This window comes from Cryptomeria japonica, chromosome 4 (genome assembly GCF_030272615.1).
Source record: "Cryptomeria japonica chromosome 4, Sugi_1.0, whole genome shotgun sequence".
NCBI lineage: Eukaryota > Viridiplantae > Streptophyta > Pinopsida > Cupressales > Cupressaceae > Cryptomeria > Cryptomeria japonica.
The window spans coordinates 630,493,550-630,519,286 of record NC_081408.1 but is presented as its reverse complement, the minus strand read 5'-3'; the positions used below and the strand labels follow the sequence as shown (position 1 = coordinate 630,519,286).

Sequence of the window (25,737 nt, the reverse complement as noted above, 5' to 3'; positions counted from 1 at the left end):
AATTTGGATCGATTAGTCATTGTTCCTCATCAATTGGCACTTATCAATTTGATCTCCTTGTCAATCTTGGTCAATTTGTCATTGATTTTTGTCAAACAATTTTAATCATTTATCAACATTGGTCCTTTGTTAGTCAGAATCATGATCGAACCTACATTAATTTCTTGTTGTCGTAACCTAATTCCTTGTCCTCTTATTTCTAGGGTTTTATGATTTGTTCATTTAATCCTTTTCTTATTCTTTGTGGGTTAAATAAATCTATTTATTTAGTCCTAGGTCTCTTTCATGAATTAATTAATGGATGAAAACCTATTAATTAATTCACCTAATTTCCACCTCATTTTCTAATTTGCTAAATTCAATTTCCACCTAATCAATTCCTCTCTAGTCTCTCCCTATTTTTGTGCTTCGGTGGAAGCATGAATTTCTCATGCGTCATACCATTGGCATAGCAAGATATCATAGGCTTTTAGTCTTCTAACCTTTGCATTGGCAATATGTCATAATTTATGACATAGAAGGTGTCATAACCTTCTTCCTTCAACTCAATTTTTCCATTTTCGAAATCAATTGCCTCTAATATCAATTTCATGCTAATCATGTCCTCTCCCCAATTTGTCTATAAATTGGATGAGTCTCTCAACTTGCTTTCTACTTGTATTTTTCACTTGTAGGTGAGATCAAAATTAAATTTGAAGGTGAAAGAAGAACAATGGAGCCACATGAAGGAGATATCTACATTGGTTTGCTTTGATTTCATGCAATTTGAATATCTTGTCTTTATGTCTTCATTGATTGGGTTAGGATTGCTTTCATTGCTTTAGGTTTTTGTGATTGTCCTAATTGCTATTGGTTTTGATGCTTTTCAATTTCCTAATCTACATTTTGGTGAACGTGATGTGAACTAACCCCTTAACCATGTTTTTGAGTTCTTTTGAGCTGATTTGTAGGTGAAAAACTCATGAAACGGGGTGACTCAAAGCTTTCTGGACACTTCTGCGCATGTGTTGAGGCATTTTGTGCCTATGTCAAGGCATTCTATGCCAATGTTGATGAGATTTGCACCTGTGTTGATGAGATTTGCGCCTGTGTAAAAAAATAAAAGTAAAAATAAAAATAAAAAAATTTCTGTATTCATTCTATTTTTTTGCATTCTGGTTTTTCTTTGGTGCTAATTCTCTGTGTAGCATCTTGGCATTATGTGTGACGAAGACTAAAAATGCAACTACTAATGAATCTTATGTAGGACGTGGTCAAAGACTTCTCATTAAAACATCTTGCTTGTGATTTTTAAAGTAGTTGCACATTTCATTTCTTAAAGGTTAATGAACACCATGCATGCTTTGTTTGTTTTTAATTTGATTGCATGTTTTAATTCTTAGAACTAGGCCTGCCTCCCAATTTGCCTAGCACTTTGCATAGGCATTCGTGAGAGGGAACGACCCAAAGTGGTGATGGGCTAAAGCCAAGCTCTTCTGAACCACTCTAAATAACTATGGATGCAATGAAAGTTGTAGACAATGGGTGCAAGAATGGTATTGCGATGATTTATTCGCTGGATCAATACCCACCCGAACAGATGCCCTTACTAGAATCTCTTGTTTTTAGATGCCAAAATCCTTCTATCTATTGGCTCAAGCATTGTGATACGCGCATGCCAAAGACACCTCTCATGTACTCCTTAGTTAGAGATAGCAAGTTCTTGGGAAGTGATGCCCCTTTAACTTGAAGCTTGGTATGCCCGAGAAGTGAGTGCATTGTAAGGGGGAGCAAGTGCTACCAAGCGTCTAGCTATCCGGCTGAGTGTTGTATTTTATGGTTAGAGGATTCAATAGATATTTCCCTTGCCAGCCATAGGATTTTTTGTGAATGTGCTTGATTGTCTTGAGTCAAAGTCAAACAAACATTTTTGTCTTCCGTGATTCTCAAAAGTTAAATCAAAAACAAACTTTCAAAAGTGCTGATAATCAACTTGGGTTTTTCAAAATTAACAACCTTCAATTAAAAACAAAATCCAAGCAAAAGTCCAAATTTGTCCAAGTATTCATCCAACATTTGAACATGGCTTGTCAAAACATTGAATGTCTTTGTTTCAATATTCATGTCACTTTAGGCTAGGTTTTGCATAGTCCAACTTAGGTCCTAGGACATATTGTCATCTCCCTTCATTTTTAGTCCTTTTCATTGCAAGTGTCCTCATTTTGCACTTAGGTTCAAAATCATTTCCCTAAGTTTGCATTTCATTGTCATATCCAAGCTAGATTTCCATTTAGGTGACATTCGTGCATTATCCTTGTCATGCTAAAATTAGGTCTTGCCTAAGTTGCATTTTGCATATTCCAAGTCATTAGTCTTCGCATATCCTTATCATTGTATTGTCATCTTTTCTTGGCTTCATCTTGTCATATCATATCCTTAGATCATTTTCATGTCATATCCTAAGTCATTGTCATAATCATTGCCTTCTTGCATTTAGTCTCAAAAATTTGGTTTGTCAAACTTGAAAAATCAAAACTTTGGATGATACCCTAAGTTGTTGTTAGGGAGTCTTGACCTTGTCTAAATTTTGTCCTTTCATTAATATCATTTTGTCAAACCTAACCTAGTATCCAAGCATATAGGTGAGACATTATCAATTTGTCCTATTGTCATTTGGTCCTTTGTCCTTTAAGGTCTTCACTTCATTTCAACTTCCCAAGGATGAGTCGTTAGGTTTGCATTCCAAAAAGTTTGTCAAAATCCAATCTCTACATGTCTTAGAACTTGGATCAAACTTATCATGATGATGTAAATGTCCAAATACAAAAACTAGAGGAGAAACTAGTTCGAGAAAAGGAGATTTTGGAACAAAAAGTGAAAAACATTAAGAAGAATAGATCACAAACGTCCAAAATGTTTCAAAAATTTCCAGGTCGAAATCCAAATATTGAGCCACTTGATGTAAGATCTCTTATCAAATGATCAAACATACCAGATCTCCTCTCACAAATAGAGATGATGAAACAATTTCATGAAAAGAGACAACAACATTATGTGCCTTCACAACAAGAACAAGAAGGTGTTTACTATCAATCAGATTTTCAACCATTACAACCAATTGTTCAATAGTTCGAGTATTTCCAATAGACACAACCAATGGTCCAACATATACAGCCAACACAACCAATGGTCCAATTTCAACAATGTGTCCAACCAATTATACAATGTCCACAAATAGTTCAACCAATGGTGGAATATCAACTAGTTCAATCAACATATCAATGTCAAGAACTATAATCACAAATTCAAAAACAAAGGTTGCAACATGAACCAAGCCAAATTTTGAACATGTCAAACCAATTTGATCAACATCTAGTTTGAAATCAAAACATGTCATAAAACCAGAACCAACTCCTTTCCAAACAAGTTCAAATTCTAGATACAACTATGTCAAAACGTCGAAAGAAAGGTGGCCTTATTGCAAGGATCTTAAGGAAATTACCAAGTGAGTTCTTTGAGGAAGATCAAGATAATACAATTATGTCTAGCAATGCCTCATCTCCCCACAAAAAAATTGACTCTCCAGTGGCATCTATCCCTACACCTTTAGAAGTTTCACAGGAACCTTCCATATTGTCCTCATCAAACAATACACCTAAGGATGAAATTATCCAAGGGCTATCCATAATTGATTTCCAAGATAATCCAATTCATGATGCACATCCTTGTATTTTATCATAAATACAAGACCCAATGCAACCATGCACTTTATTGCCATTACTTGTTTTAGAGGACCCCATTTGAAGTCCCTCTTCCTCATGTTCAAGCATTGATTCCTTGCCAGAATCCATCACAAATGTTCAAAGTGCATTTCCTTCATGCCAAAACATTGATCCCTTGTCAAAATCAACCATGCATATCCAAAGTCCAACCTCATGTCAAGAGGATAATTTAGAGCATGAAGAAATGTGTCTTGAAATAGATGAAGATCAAGATCCTGAAACCTTATCATCCCATCCAATTGTTTACGAGGATCCCATTTCCCTAGACACTTGAAATGATTCCATTATTCTTTTCCATCCTATCCAAAGTCCTATTGACACTCCATTCCCTGAGAAAGATCAAGATATCCCAGTCCATCCAATCCCAAATGATCCCATTCCATTTCATGAAAAAAATGTCCTTTCAAATCCCATTGACATTCCAGATATCCCTTCCATCCTTTTCGATGATCCCATTAAAAGTCAAGAGGAAAGCAACTTTAAAGAGGATTCCAATGATCTTCCTCCTTGTCAAGATCAAATTATTTCTTTAAATCCTCCACAAGATCCTTTTGTTCCTCCATCTCCTTGTCTTAATGCTCCATATACACTCCAAGATCGTATTTCTTTTGATGATCCCATTACTTCTCCCATTCCATCTCTTGAAGAGCCTGTCATATAACCATGTCCACTACACAATCCTAGTCCCCCTCATGATCCTAATCCCCCTCATGATTCTAATGTGTCAATGCAAGATGTTCATGAACCCTTGACATGCATAATGGGTTCTTCCACATTGGTGCAATCCAATCCACTTTAAGATCTCATTATTTCTCTCATATCATATCCACCTCATAATGGACTCGCGTCTTCTTCCCAAAGAAAAGAGTATTGTACAAGTCAAGATAATCATAAAGGAAAAGGAGTAGACCTTCATGAGAAAGAACCCCTCCATATCAAAGAAGATCTTAAGGGTCATGTCTACACAACTCACTCTCAAGATGTTGGTATCCCTCCATCAAAATCAAAATATACACCTTCCCCATCATACCTTCCATCAATCTTAGGTCCTTATATCCCTTCATCCTCTATACAAGGTCAGCAAAGGCACACATCCTTGAGTAAATTTCATCAATCCAAAAGAAGTCCATTTCATTCATATCCATCCATGCATTCCTTTCCCCCTCCAAGCAATTTGGATGCCAAGTATAAAAGTCATAAGTCTAGCAATCCACATGTATTCAAGGATTAACATGTCCAATATAATCGACATGTCAAAACAAAGAACAATATGATCTATAAAGAAAAAGAAATATCGAAAAGGTTACAAAGGCCCATTGCTCAAAAACAAAAGACCAAATCTATATGGGTTCCTAAATCCCTTATGCAAGAAATGCACTCCAAGGAACCACAAAAGCATGAAAAATCAATAACCATGTGGATTCCCAAGAGGCTTCTTGAAGTACAAAAAGAAAAATCCAACTTGGCATCCAAAATTGCTATTCCTCCATCCAAACTTCTCAAATATATTCCTCCATCACCTTCTTCATCCATTTTGGGCCCTTATGTCCCAAAATCCCAAGCTATTTCTCCATCCAAATCTCAATATCCAAAATACATTTTTCCTCCATCAGTCCATCACCCATCAAGGTGTGTGCCAATGTTGATCTTGCCTTCATTTCCATCTAGTGAAGCCCAATTCCTCCAATACCCTATCCATTATCCAATGCATATTTTCCATCCTTCCATCCCTTTGGTCCAATCCTTTACATAAATCCTTGCCTTAGTTTCATCTCATTTTCCATGTCCTTATCCTACCAACGTCTTTGGGCATACTTTTAAAGGTCATGGTCCTTTTTTTTCAAGGCTACTATCCAAACAAAAAGATGCTTGATTCCTTCTTCCATCCCCTATCATTTGTCCATCTTCTATTGAAAAAGTCAAAAAAAAAAAAAAGTGAAAAAAAAAAGAATAAGAAAAAAGAAAATAAAGCAAAAATAATTCATCCACTGGTGAATACCTGGCAAACAAGCACCTTGGGCAAGTACCATGATGAAATCCTGGCAAACAGGCATCATGCATAATCTATGAACTTCTTGCACACCACACTTGGGGGCAGGTTTCCTCCTTCATATCCTATTGCCCTTCATTATCCTATCATAACATGTCATACTCCTCCATTACCCTATTGTCCCTCATGTCCATTTCCTCTTTCCACCTTTGATCTTGACAAGGCTGAGGATCATCATGAGCATCATGCATCTGGTTTGCAGCTTTTAGTCCATCATAGCTTTTGGTCTTTATCCATTTGCTTATTACAACCTTTCATCCATATTCCCTAGCTTATTGCAACTTTCTGCCACTATCCCGTATCCTATCACTATCCATACACTCTTTTTCATTCCTTGATCTTGATCTGACATAAGGACGTAAAATTTAAACATAGTTTCAAAAACCTCTTGACATGTCCCTCATGCCATGTCACTGCTTTACATTGTCATATCTAGTCTCTTGTCCCATCACACAATAGCCCTTGAAAATTGCATCTGTATTGTCTCCATAATAAAAGGCCTTTGTCTTCCCTCTATCCACCAACATTTTAGAAAGCCTATTTATTCACCTATCATATTCCTTGCCTTGCTAGACATTGCGGGCAAAATCATAAAAAACAAATACTAAAAAAAATTGAAAAATGTCTAGAAATAATCCAAAAACATTCATATAATGTCCTGAAATAATCCAAAAAAAATCATAAAATGTCCTAAAAAAATCCCTAAACATTCAAAAAATATCCTGAAAAAATCCCTAAAAATCAAATAATGTCTTGAAAAAATCCCTAAAAATCAAATAATGTCCTGAAAAAATCCCTAAAAAGTCAAATAAAGTCCTGAAAAATGAACAAAAAAATTGTAAAAAAACTCGAAATTCCTACAAATTGAAAAACATCAAAATCCAAAAATAATTTCTTTGGCATTTTGTATTTTGTCAATAAATGGTTCCCTTTGTGCATAGACAGATCGCTGAGCATACATCCAACGATAATCTATCAAACATTGTGCTTTAATGAAATCACGCATTAACAGATAAACTGTTCGACCAAGTAAGCATTCAACCTGATCATAGTTGTCACAAAAATCAAAATACCATCAACATTACCATTGGTCCTTGTCAATATTATCATGGGTCTTATACAGGGTGTGGTATACTCGAAACCAGACTATGTCCTGTCTTAGATGGGGTACCGCATTCCCTGGAACCAGACAGCATGATCATTCTTGTTTTCTACTTTTGACAATGATGATTAGACTGTTTGTTTGACTTGGTTGAATTTGTGCATCTTATCTTTTTACTAATTTATCTTTGGCTTCGATCATGATCCTATGTTGTTTGATGATGTCACTGAGTGATTTAGAGTGATCGAGATGGTTCATGGTCCCTTTCCTTTTTTGTTGTGTTTGCTATTTGTGGAATGTTTGTCACAAACTGGGGTAACTATATCATTGGGTGTTTGTGATAAGTACGTTCACTTTGTGAATGCCGCACATACCTTGACCCTTGATGTATGCACCCTAGGATGCTTCACTCATTCCTTGTGTGCGATGTGTTTGTCTTTTGCAAAAGGGGTTGAGTTCCAGCTCTGGCCTTCAATGCCATGATGGTTTGCATCCACTTTGCTACATTAAATAAAGGCTCTCACTGACTTATGTGCATTTGTGAAAGCAAGTTTTCCTTCATCTCTAACTGCCCTCTATCTAATTTCTTCTTACTAACATTTCTTTCATCAGTCTTGGCAGTCCATTTGATCCATTCGAACCTATCATCTTCTATCATTCTTATCGATCACTTGGCCTCTTTTCTATATTTTTCTAGCCAATTCCTCGAGGGGGCATGCATAAGTTACTTTTATTGTTCTTTGAAACAACGCTTAGAATTGCATTGTCTCAAAGACGAGCAAAATGTAGATGTCTAAAAATGGTCAACGCTTGTGGAGTCATACTTTAACATTTGTGCATTGTCTTATTTTAGGGTTCTTGCATCGCATTAACATTTCTTCTATGTTGTGCACTTGGTCTTTTTCATTTGCGAGCATCAAGTCCTTCTTCTACATTCCTCATTTTTATCGCTTTCAAATTACGTCTTGTCGATAGCAATCTTCAGTCATGATTTTGGTCGATCTTATCCTATCGCATCATGGTGTGTGCTCATTTATCATCATTTTGAACATCGTCAATCCTAATTGATGATAGAGTTAGGGTTTTGTCCTCTTGTCAATCTTTCAATCATCTTTAGCTTGTTAGTAATCATTTGCGATTATCAACTTGTCAATCTCGACATTTTGTGATTGATTCGTCATCGATCCTTGTCCTTGTCAATCTTGTCATTTTGTGATTGATTCGTCATCGATCCTTGTCCTTTTCAATCATGTCAATTTTGATCGATTAGTCATTGTTCCTCATCAATTGGCACTTATCAATTTGATCTCCTTGTCAATCTTGGTCAATTTGTCATTGATTTTTTTCAACCAATTTTAATCATTTATCAACATTGGTCCTTTGTTAGTCAGAATCATTATCGAACCTACATTAATTTCTTGTTGTCGTGACCTAATTCCTTGTCCTCTTATTTCTAGGGTTTTATGATTTGTTCATTTAATCCTTTTCCTATTCTTTGTGGGTTAAATAAATCTATTTATTTAGTCCTGGGTCTATTTCATGAATTAATTAATGGATGAAAACCTATTAATTAATTCACCTAATTTCTACCTCATTTTCTAATTTGCTAAATTCAATTTCCACCTAATCAATTCCTCTCTAGTCTCTCTCTATTTTTGTGCTTCGGTGGAAGCATGAATTTCTCATGTGTCATACCATTGGCATAGCAAGATGTCATAGGCTTTTAGTCTTCTAACCTTTGCATTGGCAATATGTCATAATTCATGACATAGAAGGTGTCATAACCTTCTTCCTTCAACTCAATTTTGCCATTTTTGAAATCAATTGCCTCTAATATCAATTTCATGCTAATCATGTCCTCTCTCCAATTTGTCTATAAATTGGATGAGTTTCTTCAATCAAGGAATCAATCAATCACATTTTCGAATAGCCTTATGCTGCAAATTTCATCTCTCAACTTGCTTTCTACTTGCATTTTGCACTTGTAGATGAGATCAACATCAAATTTGAATGTGAAAGAAGAACAATGGAGCCACATGAAGGAGATATTTGCATTGGTTTGCTTTGATTTCATGCAATTTGAATATCTTGTCCTTATGTCTTCATTGATTGGGTTAGGATTGCTTTCATTGCTTTAGGTTTTTGTGATTGTCCTAATTGCTATTCGTTTTGATGCTTTTCAATTTCCTGATCTACACATATTAAAAGAGTATCATCCAGAATTCATTTGTAAAGGGTATCCGCAATAAGAGTATAATGGGAGGATTGGCGAATAAAGTTTCTCTTTTGGTTCTTTGACAAGTCAAGAGGGAGGGTGTTATCTTTTAGGTATGTATAAGTTTGGCTATATCGGGATGAATCATGCCCAAAAAGGTGACAGATAGTTTGGGAATCAAGAAAATTATGAGTAGAGTAAAATACAAGGAATTCATATCGCTCTTGATTTTCTTCTGTCTGCAATAGAGAAGCAAGTGTTGCCATGGCATCTGATTCTTTGATGTCATTCCTCGGAATTTTCTCAAAAGTTATTTCTACAAAATACTTTTTGAAATGATCTACCATATTTTTATAAGGCATTACTTTGTCATCCTTTGTTTGGTAATCATCATTAATTTAATTGATGATGAGCTGAGAGCCTCCAAAGACTTGAAGTTGTGTAATGTTCCATTCTATAGCCAATTTGATACTTGTAACCAAAGGTTCATATTTTGTTGTATTGCTGGTGCATGGAAAGATTAGTTTGTATGCTTTCAGAATTGTATGACCTTGTGGTGTGATGAATAGAATGCTTGATCCTAATCGAGGCTATGTATATGAACCATCAAAGTATAATTTCCATGTTTTTATGGTGACCATTAGGATATCAACATCAAGAAACTCAATGTGTAAAGGAAAATCATCTTGAAGTGGTGCCTCTGCTAGTTGATCTACAATGACTTACCCCTTGATAGATTTTATGTCCACATACTCAATATCAAACTCACTCAAGATCATGATTCATTTTGCTAATATTCATGTTAATGTTGCCTTGTTGACCAAATACTTTAATGGATTGATTTTAGCTATCAACTTGATGGAGTGAAATAGTAGATAGTGTCTTAATTTTTGAGAAGCAAAAACTACCGCCAAGCATGCTTTTTCTATTAGGGAATAGTTGGGCTTGTATCCCACTAGTGTTCTTTTGATGTAGTAGATGGCTTGTTCTTTTCCTTAATTATCCTATTGTGCAAGCAGAACTCCTAATGATACCTCAGTGTTTGATACATAGAGTAACAATAGCTTTCCTGGAATTGGTAACATTAGGACATGTGGTTGCATGAGATAGAGATTGATCTTGTTGAATGCATCCTTGCATTGATGATCCCACTTGAAATTAATATTTTTGTGCAAGAGATGAGTAAATGGTTGACATTTATCTTCTATTTGAGAAACAAATCTTTTGATTGACAGTAGTCTTCCTTGGAGTGATCTTATTTGACTAATATTTCCGGGAGATGCCATTTCCATTATTTATTTGACCTTAGTTGGATCTACTTCGATACCTCTAGCTGAAACAATCTATCCCAATAGCTTGCCTAGAGTAACACCAAAGGCACATTTCTTGGAATTTAGCTATAGTTTGTAATGTTCTAACTTGTCAAAGATCTTGTCCAGTATTCCTATATGGTCTTATCTTTTGTATAATTTGGCCAATATGTCATCCACACAGTATTCCATGAATGTACGCATCATGTCATGAAATAAAACTGTCATAGTTCTTTGATGTGTTGCACCTACATTCTTTAATCCAAAAGGTATGATGTTCTAGAAGAAATTAACCCATGGACATGTGAAAGTTGTATTTTCTTGATCTTAAAGTTCTATTTTAATCCGATTGTATCTGGAGAAACCATGCATTAGAGAAAACATGCAGTGTCCAGCAGTTAAATCCAGAATGATGTCAATGTTAGGCAAAGGAACGTCATCCTTTAGACATGCATTTTTAAGATCTCTGAAGTTTGTGCATACTCTGATACTTTTGTCTAGTTTGAAAATAGGAAAGATGTTGGATACCCATTGAGGATATGCTACAGGTTTGATATATCCTACATCTAGTAATTTCTTTAGTTCTGCTTTGACGATGAAAGCGATATGAGGATGCATCTTCCTTAATTTTTGTTTAACTAGTTTCTCTCATGTACTAGAAATTTAAGTGATGTATAATAAACTCTAGATCCAACCTTGGCATGTCTGCATATGACCAGGAAAAATTGATTTTCTATCATTTGAAGAATTCTATATATTGTTGTATTTCTAGTTCTGATAGAGAAGTTGTTGGATGTAGAATCTTTGGTTGCTCTATTGTTCCAATGTTAATTACCTCTCTTGGTTCGATCAAAATGGATGACCTTTCTTGATAGTACTCAGGTAAAGTGTCAAATCTCCCATCTTTTGTTGCCTCAAAGAGGTTTTCACTGTTAGATGCATCCTTTCTTTTTACTTTTTCATAGTCTAATGTTGCCAATGAATGGTTTTCAACATTAGACCTAATATTGTTTTCTTTATTTTCACTTTTGTGACTAAGAGATTTGAAACCCACTTGACTAGAAGATGCGTTGTTGAAATTCTTGGTGAAATTTATTGCGGGTTCGATTGCATTAAGATATAAGGATATGGCATGGTCCCTACGAAAGGTATATATGGTAGTATGTCTTTCATTTTCCCAATAAATAAGTTAAGGGTGGATTAGAGGTAAGGGGTCTTCAGGTTGAGATACCTCAAGAGTATTTAGGGTCATGATTGAGCTATCAAAGTTTTCAATAAATATGTCAATGTCTAGAATGGTACTCTCGTCAGAATGACCTCGTGCAAGGAGCTCCTAATCATCCTCGATTAAGTCTAAGTCAGTCGAATGTGATTCTAATTTAAGTGAGAGAGTTTCCAACATTTTCCTTGCATATGTATGTACTACAACGACTCCTACATCTTCTTCAAAGCAATTTTCTTCACTTGATTCTTCAAAATAATATGAATCCCATTCCCATTCATTAGAATCTATGCCACTTGCAACTTGCAATCTATAGATTTTTTCATATAGTGTTTGATTTATTTCTTTTATTTTTCTTTCTATATCTTTTCTTCTTTCATATTCAACTTCTTCTGGACTGAGATTGAGTTTTGTCAACCTTGCTATAAGCTCTCCTTGATTTGTACTAGCTTCTTTCTTGTTTTGATTAAGAGTTAATGTTTCTTGGGAGGTGTTATTAGTTTGTTTCTCTTATTGATTGGGAGCTTGCTTCTTTTTCCATTTCATGTTTGTTTGTGCTTGTTGCTTGGAAGTGGTTTTTGCCCTTTCAATTGAAAGTTGTTCTTGTCTTTTTTCATATTCATCTTGTTGTTGGCCATAAAATGTGTCTTCTAGTAGAGTAACTTGTCCATACCCTAAGCCTAATTTGTCTTCAGTATGCTGAGTATGAGGTTGGATAGGTTCTAATATACCTTCTTTTCTCTTTCCTACAGGACATGTTCCAGTGTATCCCATTTTTTGAAGAATGTTAAATCCTTTTCCATACTTTTCTGTAGGTATTCTGACATTGTTGATCTTTTATTATACTTCTTCATCCTTGTATAGCCACTGTAGCACATCTTTGTCTTATGTTTCCTATTATAAGGTCCCAACACTAACAAATGTTCCATCAAACATTGGAAGATGTTTCACAATTGGTTGTTATTTATAGTTTGATGGTTTTACATAGGATTTAGGAGAGAGTGGTAATTGGGATATTGAATATTCTCCATTCCCTTGATCTCTTAGCTGCATTTGTTTTAGCATACTTGACAAAATTGAGGCAAATGATTTCTCCTTGGTTTGTGTGTTTAAAGATGATGCCCCCTTATTATGGGGAACAATGACTTCTTGAGTTGGTTTTAGATTACTACAGTACTGGAATGGATTTGAATCTGCTGAGATCATGATTGCTTGCCCATTCTATGGAAATTTCAAGCACTGATGATATGTTGATGGAACAACTTGTATGTCATGTATCCAGGGTCTTCCCAAAAGTATGTTGTATGATAAGTCCAAGTATAGAGCTTGGCATGTTGTGTCTTTTTGCAAAGGTCCTACTCTAATGGGTAACACCACAATTCCTTTAGAGAAACACTCTTCTTCATCATATGCTTTGATAGTGATCTTTTTTGGGGGATCAATTGCATCTTCTAAATAACCTAAAGCATAGATAAGACTCAAAGAGAAAATGTGTAAGCCAACTCCAACATCTATTAGGACACATTTAACACGCATCTTGTGAATGAGGACTTCAATATGCAAGGGAGAATTATGGGGATGTTGCAAGGACATGTCATCTTCTTTGGTGAATGATATGAAATGAGGGGTTGTGAGGTGTCCCACCATGGTTTGGAATTGATCTATATCAATATCTTTGGATACTATTGTATCTACTAATGCTCTTTCAAGAATTTCTTTGTGTGCAGGTGAAAGCTTTAAAAGTTCTAAGATGGATATTTGACCAGAGTTTTTTGTAGTTGATCCACTAGGTTGTATTATTTTGCAGTGGATGACATGTTTTTTGTAGGACCTGGAAAAACAACTTTATTTTTGCTTCTTGTTATAGCATGAGAAGATTCTTGATGTTGTTTCTCTTTAACCATGATCACATTTACCACATTGTCATATGTATGAGTATAGTTTACCTTTATCATTATGCATTGTTGATGATTCACCCTTCTCATAGTTAGGAAATGGAGTTTTGAAAGTTGTATGAGATTTGTTTGTCATATGTCCATCCATAGTTATCACTCCATTATCAATCAAACATTGGATGACATGTTGCAACCATTGACAATTATTTGTGTGATGTCCCTTGTTTTGATGGAAATCACAATAATGGTTGTTCTTCCACAAAGATGGTTTATTTGAGGTTTGTAGTTTCTTCCTTCTAGTAAAGTAATCAATTTGTTTGCAAGAAGCATCTTTAATGTGGGTCCAACTAGTTCACCACTGTTTGTAAATTTTCTTTGAAAGAAATTATTGAAAGTTGTTTTTTGATTATTGTTGTTTTGTTGAGCCACTGCTGAGTGACTAGATAGATTGAAAACCAGTTGCTTTGGTTCTATATTGTTGTTATCCACTATTTCATTATTAATTACATTATGATTTATATTCCAAAATTTTGGCTTATCATTTTTATTGTTGCTATTGTTGTTAGGAGGATGAACTCCTTCTTTGTATATGTTCAACTCACCCTTCTTTACCATGGCTTCTTCCATTCACATTACATTATCAATCATCTTTCCGAAACTTTGATTGTATTGCATTTTTAGATGATAACTCATTTGATCATTTAGGTTGTCGATGAATATGTCCATTTTCTTGTATTTTGGGACCGTACAAGGATATCATGAAGCTAATCATCTCATTCTCTGTACAAATGTCATGAAAGGTTCTCCACTCTTTTGTTTAGCATTATGTAGGTCTAGCATTGTTACTTCATGTTGTATGTTGTAAGATTATTGTGAAACATTGAACTTATCCACCAATTATGAGAATAATCTGATTCTAGGTGGAAGTTTGGAGAACCATTCCATAGCTAGTCCACTTAAGCTTTATGGAAATAATCTCATCAAGTAGGTGTCCTCATGTGCAAACTCCATACTCATTGTGCAAAATTCTCATATATGATCTTGGAGATTAGTGCTTCAACCATATTTATTGTATCTAGGAGTTTCACACCCTATCGGAAATGGTATCATGTTTAGATTTATGTCGAATGGGTAAGGACATATTTCTTGAAGTGAGTATCTTCTAATATTTCCTCTCACATATCTTTAATTTGTGTTTGTAGTGTTTGTATTTGTTGTGTAAGAGTTGTGATAGGAGTATCAACATGATTTTTTCTTGTATAACCATGAGTTTGTGTTCTATTATGATCTTGATCTCTTCTTGTATCATCTTAACCCTTTCTTGTATCCTCAATAGATTTATCTTTGTTGAGAATTTCTACATCATCCCTTTTGGGAATGGGAGTTTTCTCATTAGTTCTTGTGTTATCAGGAATTGATGTATCGTCCTTTTTTATGACTGAAAAATATCCTCATGTCATCTTTTATCATGGAAAGGGTCATCTCTCTTTTGTCCTAAATTTCTTATATCGAAATCTTGGGGGAGTGTAGCACCAGATTTTGCTAACATTAGGAAATATTTTTCTTTTTCTTCCTCCAATATTTTCGGCATAAATTTATCGAATTTAGGATCTTGTTTGATTTCTCTAAGATGTTGTTTTGTTATTTCATCTTCAACTTGTATTTCATCTTCATGTTCCATGTTCCTACAATCTTCAGTTATTTCGAATGTTTCAATTTCTATTTCTGTGATCTTTTGTCTCTGCGCTCTAGTTAAAAAAAACATACACGTGTGTTGGATATTGTACAAGGATTCAATTGTCTAAGAGTTGTTTCAATAAGTGAAAAAATGCAAATGTAGATATGATAGAGTGATATGACATGAAAAGATAGTTCTAGTGTTTCAAATTTTGTAAGTATTTCAATCTTCAGTTTTGGAGTGCAATGATGATGATTTTGATTAAACCAAGTCTAGTAGGAATGATATATCCTATGATATGGGACAAGGTTATCCTGATCAAATGTTGTAGTTTCATGATAGAGGATGATAGGTCCTAATGAGAAACTATGTCTTGAGTGATCAATTTATGAAAGAAGGTGATAATTCACTTTGAGATGTTTAGATCTTGAACTTGTTGAAGGTGAATACTTGAAAATCTTGAGGGTGTCTAGTCTTAGAATTGGATTTGGTAGAAGATAACTTAACCAAGTGAACCAAGAAGACAATCTAAGAATAGGATAATAGATATCACATGTATATGCTCACTACAAATTGACCAAGCAAACATGACAAATCCGAAAAAGACATGCAAGAAGACAACTTTGTACTGATAGAGACATAAATACGTACAACAGTTTAAACAATCCTAGATAAGAATTTAGAAAGACCCATAAAATAAAATAGATATCTCACATAAGAAAGGCATAAAATCATATGAGACTTACCATAGAACCCGACGAAAAATGATAACACAAAATTCTCTGCTAATCTGACTCGTAGAACAATTCCCACAGAACCAGACGATAAACTAGATTTTTTGTATGACAAACTAGAAAGCTCATACGACTAAGGATAGAACAGAGACAACAAAATTATTTGGATAGATTTTTTATCAATGAAGTTTGATGTCTTGATTCTGTTTTCCAATTTTAGATGTCTGATTTTTTGTTTCAGGAATGAAAAACATAGGAAACGTGTTATACGATAAATGACTTCAATCACAACATGCTAAATCCTAAGGAAGTTGGGTGAGAGAGAAAATATTTGCTTGCAAACTTAGGCACACACCCAATGGCTAATTAGAATATGGCCGTTGAGTCTCACACAATGGATTCTCAACATTGTATTATCCAACTCCAAATGCTAATGGGGGCACGATATGGAAAGTGTCTTGGGAGAGTTACTATCTCTCTTGCACAAAGGTTATTCCCCTTTCAGAGGTGAATTGGGTAGCTTCTATCTTAGGGTTCATAGTATGGGTTTGTGTTTGAAATTACCCGTTGCAGTCATGCAAGCGCAATTGAGGCCTATAGCCCAGCAAAGTACCAAAACAACAAGTAGTCATGCAAGTGTGATTGAGACCGTGAGGCCCTACTAAATGTATGATATGAGAGATCTCAAAAGAGAAAACTCAAATAATCCCATCCTCTAAGACATTAATCTTGAGAGGCCTATTTTTTAGAGTGAGCTGGAAAGATTAGGTCTAGTTGTACTCGTTTGGGTCATTCTCACAAGGTGATTACTTTTTCCCACTGTGACAAGCCTGCTAAAGGTAATCAAATCTCAAACATAGAAGAACTTCAAGGGTCAGGATTTCTAATTGTCCAAATGGACAAGAGCATACTCTTCTACATTGTAGAAAACTTCTCAAGAGTAGAAAACAAGATGTTCATTTACCCTTAGCAAAATAAGTGTGCCTAGAAAACTTAAGAATCCACAAAGATTGGTTGAGTTCTTCTAGGCAACCTGCAAAATAGATGCGTTAGTAGTCATGTTGTTTTGATAAAATGAAGCTTTGACAAGTGTAATCTTCAACAATCGTCCTACAAAAATCAATTTGCCTGCTGAAAAACTCACAAATAGACCAAGGTTAGGATTAGTAATAACCAAATTGAAGCATAAAAACCCTAAAATGCAATATGTTTTGAAAACATAGAAGCAAAAATTCATACGAGTATTCTCACCTGCTCGTACAAGTATTCTCACATACCCGTACAAGTGCACAAACAAACTTGTATGGTACTGCAAAGGTACTCGTACAAGATTCTAGATCAAGCATGGCCAAAAATCTACGAGATTGAAAATTTGATGATGCAAAGAGGCCAAAAATGAGATTTTTGGGCCCACGTCGAGTGCCAAAATATTGTGTGTGTGAAGTAGGGTACCTACAGCCGCAATGCAAACACTCAATAGATCATTACAAGCATGATTAGAAAATTGAAATAAAATGAAAGATAAACCATGACAAAGCGACCTATCGCCTGCTAAGAGATCCGAGTGTGGATTTTCTCTCAGATCTTGATAAGAAATCCTAGTGACTTGACTACACCTAGATGAAAGATTTGAAGTGATATGATATGCAAGCTAGATGAGATTGATTATGCTAGATTGATCCAAGAGTCTAATTAAGCTAATGATATTCATGATTAAGATATGATGATGATGATGCAATTAAGATAGAAAAGAGATTGATTAAGCTACACGATTCAACAATTATGCTAGAAAATGATCAAATTAAGCTAGATCTAAGATGAATTTGCTTATAATAATAATTCTTAAATGATATGATAAAATGGATATGCCTATAGTAACAATGCCTACAATGATATGAGATGGGATCCTTTGTGCTCCAAAATGGGAGATATTTATAAGATTTCCAAGGGCAAGGGTGAGGTGGTAACAATCAACAGTATAGATTGAATCTGAAGATATCAAGGGTGAAATTGGAGGAGGTTAGAGAATAGGTTGGAGGGAGGGACACTTGTCATCTCTGTGGTGACAAGTGTCAAGGAGCCTTGCTTATAAGAGTGCAAGTGTCGAAGGGAGGAGACATGTGGCATAAGTGCGATGTATCTCAAGGGAAGAATATCCACAACATAGGAGGTTAGGATAAGGAGGTTAGGATGTGCAAGATATGATAGAGTTAGTTAAACCTAGGGTTAAGTTAGAGGAATGGTTAGGTTAGGTGGTTAGAAGTTAGGAGGCATGTGCGTAATTTGAATTTAAAAATTCAAATAATAGGGAAAGGCTAATTAACTTTCAACAACTCATAAATTGATTTGTTTTAATTAATTAGGGAATCAGAAGAAATTAATTTAATGGAGCAGAGGATTAATTAATTCAGATTAATTGATCAAAGGGGATTATTGAAATGAACCTATTAAATAAACCCTTAGATTTATTAATAAGTAGATGAATGAGGAAATTTAATAAAATTGCTAATGAATTCAATTAAATTGGGAAGGAAGATCAATTAATTAATTACTTATTTAATTAATTAGATCTTCAAACATTATTTAGGTGTATACATTTTTCCCCTCTTTGAAGTGAGGTGTGATGACACGTTGATTCAAAGAATAATCTCATTTTGATGATGTTGATGTGATATTGGTTTGATAGGATGCCCTAGACATTGATTGATAAATTGTGGTACAATAACGCCCTAGACATATGTAAATAACATTTTTGGCTTGAATTTTTGGTTTCTAGAATTCTACCTTTTTTATTGATGTCAAAAGGAGAGAGTAGAGGAGTGAAAAATGTTGATCTTAGGGGGAGTCTTGATTTTTGGAGTCCTCTTGTCAGATTTTTTTGCTTCCAATGTATATATTTTTTGGTTTTGGTCTGAAAATTAGTCATTTTTCACTAAGTGTTGCCATCAATGCCAAAGTTGGAGATTGTTGGTAAGAGACACTGCATTTTTCTTCAGATGTTGTCATTGGTGGAAAGTAGAGATGGATATCCAATATGTAGTTCATAATTCATTCATACCGAAAGATTGACTAAGGTCTAGTGAGAAGAATAGGATATCTAATAGAGTGTACAGTAATTTGATTGGCAATTCAGTTATATTGAGTATTTTGTGTTAAGGATCTTGGAGTGCATTGTGGACATGTAATATGCCTTATTCCAGGTTTATAACCTCTAGTGTTGAGTCTTGTGTAAATTCGAAGATCTAGTAGACACTTTTTTAAGTAGAACAATACTTATTAGTAATAACATGTGAAGATTCATTGTGCAGATCTTGCAGATTGATTTTGGAAAAAAAAAAATTGTGTTGTGGTTAGTAAGTTGATGTGTGGGAAGCATGCGGACAATTTGTTTTCATCTGCATGATTTTTTTTGGATCAGATTGAGCCACCTTAGGTAACACATTTCATTTGTGTGTTATGTGTTTTTGGGTTGACATGATGCATACCTAAATTGATGTTAAGGATATATAAGATTGATTGATATGATCTATTTTGATATCAATGCTTTTGTGTGATGTGTGTATGGGTGATTATGCATATTTTCACATGCGCATATGAAATATTTGTGCTCTGGAATAGAGAAAAATAGAGTAGAGTTTCATAACAGAGTCTTTTATGCTTAACTCAAACTATTTTTGGCATTTGTAGATGTTGTTTATTACTTTAGACATTTTAATTATTATCTGTAACCATTTTGAAGGTAGTGAGCCATCCAGGATTGTAGCCCTTATTGTAATTTGAGTAGTGAGCTCTAGGTAGTGTGTCTGAATGCACGTCCATTCCCCTAATGTAATATTATTATATTTCTAACAAGGTAAAATTGTGGTTCTCAATCCATTCATGGTTTTTCCCTTAACCGCGTTTTCACATAAAAAACATGGCGTTATTGTTATTTGCTTTGTGTTTCTGCACTTTACTTTTCTTCATTTGCATTAACTGGTTTAGAGTATAGATTAAGAATGTTAATGCAGAACATTGATTCACCCCCCCGACCTTCCACCTCCTCCCAGTGTTCCTTATTTTCCAACAATATTAGTAATAATTTCATAGAGATGTTGAAAGAAACATGGGGGAAATCCATCTAGTCCTTGAGCTTTGAAGACGACAAACTATAAAATAATATTTTTTTTATCTGTTCCAAAGAAACAAGCTTTTGCAATTGCTTCATATCATTGTCCTTTAAAATATTTGGAATAATTTTTAGTAGGTTTTCAAGACTAGATAATTTTGGGTTTGAGTCTGTTAGAGTTTCTTTAAAAATAGAAATAATAAACTTATCTATTTCATCTTTCTTTGTTAGAATTTTTCCACTTTCAAAGGTAAGCTTTATTTTGAGGCTTATTTTGGTATTTTTCATACTATATTAGTAACATAAAATTTGTATTGTGATCTCCTTTTGTCAACCATTGAATTCTTGAACTTTTCTTCAAGAAAAGTTCTTCCAATTTGGATAGTCCCAACCATTTAGCTTTCAAAACCATGTCTTCTATATCGATTTGAGGATCAATGCTTCATTCTTCTGTATTATCCTAAATATATTTAAGAGTCCTTGAAGTATATTCTTTTCTTGTGAAGGTATTCCTAAAGGATAGTCTATTCTACCTTTTCACATTTTCCTTGATGTGGTTGAGTCTTTTCATTAGAGAAAAAAATGGGGTGTCAATAAAGGTATACTCAACTATTTTATAGCCAAGTTTATAAATTATGAATGGTAAGCCTACATTGTCTCTTATCATAAGGGGAAATGAGCTTTGGGACAACCTTTCACACAATTCAACAAAATCAGATTATTGTCTAAACTAGTTCTCAAAATATTGATCAAGGTAATATTTGGCAAAATACTCCATCCAATGGATATTAACAACTTTTCAAGATTAACTTGAATATGATTGTTCCAATATCTTTTATTTGACCAAAGAAACTATATACCTTGGAGATCAAAATCCATTTAAAGGGAATTGTAGATGAAGTCTATGAGATTTTTCATGCTACCAAAGAAGTCTTCATTTGAGCCACCTAATTTATCTAAAGTGAAAAGAAGGGTATTAAAATTCCCACCAAGAATACATTTATCTGAATCTTCACTTTCATTAAATTTATTAAGGAATCCCAAAGTTTTTTTTAGCAACCCTTGAGTTAGTAGCATAAATGTTGACAAGGTTCCATTCGACATAGTTTTTGAGATCCTTAAAAGAAATAGATAAGTTTCTTTCACAACTATAATGTATAAGCACTTTAATTTTAGAGGGATTACAAAAAATAATTATGCCTATTCAAACCCCATTAGTTGGGTTGACAAAAAAATCAACACTTGCCCAAATGTTTTTAACAATTTGAGAAAATGTACAATCTCGCATCTTATTTTCCTAAATTAGCATCATATCTGATTTGTTATCCCTAATGAAACTCTTGATGAGGTATATTGTTTGAAAGGACTATTAAGTCTTGTTTACAATAAAACCAAACTAGATATAGCAAGTCTTTTGAAATCTTACTAGGATGAGAATTAACACCTCTTTTATATGGTGGTCATATTGTCTTTGAGAGAGGGTCATAAAAGAGGAAATAGAATTTCATGGTTCTATTTGTCCATTTCCAAATGTTGAGTACCATTGTTTTTTATTACAGTAAAAAATGTGTGTTGAGTATTAGTGTTTGTAGCTTCTTTAGACATTAGATTTAGGTTGACAATAAGATCTTCCTTTGGTGTAGCTTCTTCTCCTTATGACAGGTCTACCATAGTTTGATTTTGGGGGACTTCAATTGACTATCTAAATGTGATTCTTACTATAGGTTTCCTTTTTCTTATTTTTTTTATAGTTTCATTGTAGTATTATCGCCACCATGTTAACAAATATAACTATGTTAACCTTTGAAACATCCTTGAGCACAAAAGTTATAATAAGTTGATATGTTGCTTATCCTTAAACTAGTTAATAGTTCAAATATTTTTCATAGTCCCTCCCATTAGTAAGATAAGATATTTTCTCTAGCAACTCATCTACTTTCCCGTTAGGGATTAATGACATTTTTCCTTCATCCTTTTTATATTTATGATTTTTTTGTAGGAATCACCAAGTTGACCATATTTATGGCATAACTAAGAGATATATTAGCATTCTCATATTCAATAGGTTGATTTTGTATCCCAAAAAATAGGCTTTAGATTGCTAGAAGAGAGAAACACAACATTAACAAAAACATTCAGACAAATTATTACAAAAACCAAATGAGTTTTCTATTGTGTGACTCCATGAACTTCTAATAGGTGAACAAAATAGTTTTCAATACCCTAAAAAAATTGATACCTTTAAAAATCTAGAGCTAAAGCTGGGAAATGAATACAAGTTGTGTCTATAGACGATCGATCAATAGAAGGATTAAAGATAGGCTTCTATTAACAAAGGGAGAGAAAGTTCTTGAACCCCTTATCTAAAGCCAACAGTCCTTGAATGAGAACATTCATGAGATTCGCTTTAGTCACAAAATTGAAAAGGAACAAGCCATTGGCCATAGTATTGATATTGGAACTACCTTTTAACTTCCAAACCTCTCTAATCCATTTTATAACTTGGTCTAAATTGGGTTTATAAACTATAAATTTACCACTAGGGAAGGATTCAAACCTGGCATAGAAACATTCAATCGATTCTCCAAAATCTGCACTTCCAAGGCTTCATTCAATTTGGAAAATGTGAAGCTTGTATTCAGTAAATTGACTAATTTCATTGGAGAAGATCTAAAATTGATGAACTTTTTAACATAAGTAAGATCTTCTTCACTAAAGAAAAAGTCAAGGCCAAAGGGCTAGGAGACTATACATTTTTCCTTTTCCTAACCTCCCATTACTTTAGAGGATCAAGGAGACTTGACTGCCAAGGATGACTAAAAAAGAAGATTTGGTAGGGGGTCCTAATGGGACAACTCTCCTATCGAGGCCATTGACAAAAAAAACCCTAAAAGCTACAAGAATTCAAAAATTGTACTGTGTTCTATTAGCATGTAGTTGTTATGATTTAATTTGACATAGTGTTGTTTCATAAGATACCCCAACATACATAGGGATATCTTTGACAAATGACAATTGACCTAAAAAAATAACGAGGATGATAAAATGACCATTAAAGGAAACTTCGATTGCCCATAAGAAATACAATTAGATGGACAACTATGACTACAAATTAGTAACCTAGACTCAATAAAATTTGTTTAATAAATTAATCTACATTGAAGGAAATAAATTAATTTATAAAAATATATTACTTATATTTCGCTATAATTAAAAAATTAATTAAAATTACATCCATAGTAAATACATATTAGAGTCTCATTAGTATTGATTTGGTGTGATGGGTTGCAATGTGTTGTTTTTCTTACCATCAAGATTCCAATACTGATGGAATATTATTGTTGAATGTTTATATCAAAAATGTTCATTCTGACTTCATCCATTTATAACTCCCAATATAATCCTTCCCAAAAAAAAAGAGAAAGAAAAACAAACAAACCAAAAACATACTAGCATCTCTATTCTACATTGCATGCAATTACTAAATTTACAACACCGAAAGTGTTAAGTCTATCTTTGTGGAAACGAGACAAAACTAAGCATACTTGAAAATGCTTTACCGGACAACATATTCTTCAATCCGAAACAGAATTTGATATGCTCCCAGAAGTTCATTGAATAAATCATTGTTGGCTGTTTCTAAATACTCTCGGACTTATCTTTATCTTTGGAGAAGCCGCAGGATATCCAGATCGGTTGCTTTTGATTTGTTTCTTAGCCCGATTTCTTGTTCGAAGAGATCAGAAGTCGAGTCAAAATTTTCTATAAATTAGACGGTTGGAGGACATATGGATATATGAGCCCATGGAATGCTTCGTATTGTGAAGGGCGAGGTATTCAAATTAGGGAAGAATGAAGCTCAATAGGCTTACTTCACTCGATCTGGCGCGGTGTCACATCAGTGCTCTGCTCATCTCAGGCATGGGCTTTTTCACAGACGCTTACAATTTGTTCTGCATCCCACCTATTTCCCAGTTACTGGGAAGAATTTATTACGACGATGTGCTGCCCATTCATGTAAAGGCCTTCGTCAATGGAATTGCTCTATGTGGGGCGTTTGTAGGCCACCTATTCTTCGGCTGGCTGGGAGACAAGATCGGCCGGAAAAAGCTCTACGGAATTAATCTCGTGATCATGATCTCCACTTCAATAGGCTCTGGTTTCTCAATTGGCAGGTCACGGGAATCCGTAATAACGAGCTTATGTTTTTTCAGGTTCTGGCTGGGTTTTGGCATTGGTGGGGACTTTCCCGTATCGGCGACTATCATGGCGGAATTCTCGAGCGCAGAGACCAGGGGAGCTTTCATGGCCGCCGTATTCGCGATGCAGGGCGCGGGAATTCTCTGTGGAAGTCTTGTAGCAATGATTGTGTCCGCCTGTTTTCAAGCCGCTTTTCACGATCTAACATTTGGGCAGAAGGACATCGTGTGGAGGATAATCCTCATGCTTGGTGCGATTCCCGCAGGACTCACATACTACTGGCGAATGAAAGTGCCTGAGACCGCGGCCTCGGTAGCGAAAACTGCAGAGAAATCCACGGCGGATATGTCTGAGGTGATGGGCGTACCAATCGAGGAAGACAACACCAAGGTTTCGAGGAAAGAAAAGCGAAAGCCATCTTATGGACTGCTTTCCAAGGATTTCCTGAAAAACCATGGTCGCCACTTGTTGGGCACCATGTCTTGCTGGTTCTTCGTAGACATTCCATTGTACTCCAGCAATCTGTACCAGAAAGACGTATACAAAGCGATCGGGTGGCTGAAGAAATCGGAGGAATATAACAACCCGTTGGATGAGGTTTTTAACATAGCAAAAGAGCAAGCACTGGTTGCCATATGTGGAACTCTGCCGGGATGCGTGTTGACGGTTTTTTTGATAGATCGCATTGGGAGGTTGCCTCTTCAGCTTCTGGGTTTCTTGTTCATATCGGTTTTATGTCTCGCCATGGCCCTGTCCTATGATAATTTCTTCTATAAGGGAGCGGATCGCTACGGGTTCCTGACTATTTATACGCTTACTTTTTTCGTCACAATGTTTGGGCCTAACACTACAAGTTTCATAGTTCCCGCAGAATTGTTTCCTGCTCGCTTCCGCTCTACTTGCAATGGTATTTCTGGCGCCGCTGGCAAAGCAGGCGCTATTGTGGGCGTGTTTGGGTTGGTGTATGCAGCGCAACCCAAGAATAAAAACTCACCTTATCTCGAAAAGGGTTATCCCACTGGAGAAGGCGGACGGATGGTCTTTATTGTTCTTGCAGTAGCGAGCTTTATGGGCTTCTTGTGCACGTTTCTGATACCAGAAACCAACGGAATGTCATTGGAAGAAACTGAGGGAGAATCTGTCACGGAGAGTTGTACCACAACTGGCTATACAGAACTTAGCGTAGATACAAATAACAAAGCAAAGGAGTCTTCACCAGTCTCTGTAAACAACTATAGCTCTCAAGTTTGACGTTTCACATTCCACTTCATTGGAATATTGTTTAATTTATTTTCTCATCTCAAAATAGTAGTCAGGAAAATGCACTGAATATTCATCAGTTCTCTTGTAAATTATGGACTTGTATTAGCAGTTTTTATTTTGGCTTCCGTATATGTATTATTTGGGTCACTATCATCAGCATTTATGTATCATTAAGCATTAACATTGCTAATTATTGAAA

At 34.9% G+C, this 25,737-nt stretch overlaps 1 protein-coding gene across 1 annotated transcript; it reads left to right on the top strand.

Moving 5' to 3' along the window:
• The first annotated feature begins 23,927 nt into the window (after window positions 1–23,927).
• On the top strand, window positions 23,928–25,526 carry LOC131079074 (probable inorganic phosphate transporter 1-3). Its single transcript, XM_058016964.2, has one exon. The coding sequence runs from the start codon at window positions 23,928–23,930 to the stop codon at window positions 25,524–25,526; it is 1,599 nt and encodes a 532-aa protein (XP_057872947.2).
• The last annotated feature ends 211 nt before the right edge of the window (window positions 25,527–25,737 follow it).

Excerpts from the sequence above, each read along its gene's own strand:
- LOC131079074 (XM_058016964.2), top strand. The coding sequence starts at position 23,928 with ATGAAGCTCAATAGGCTTACTTCACTCGATCTGGCGCGGTGTCACATC.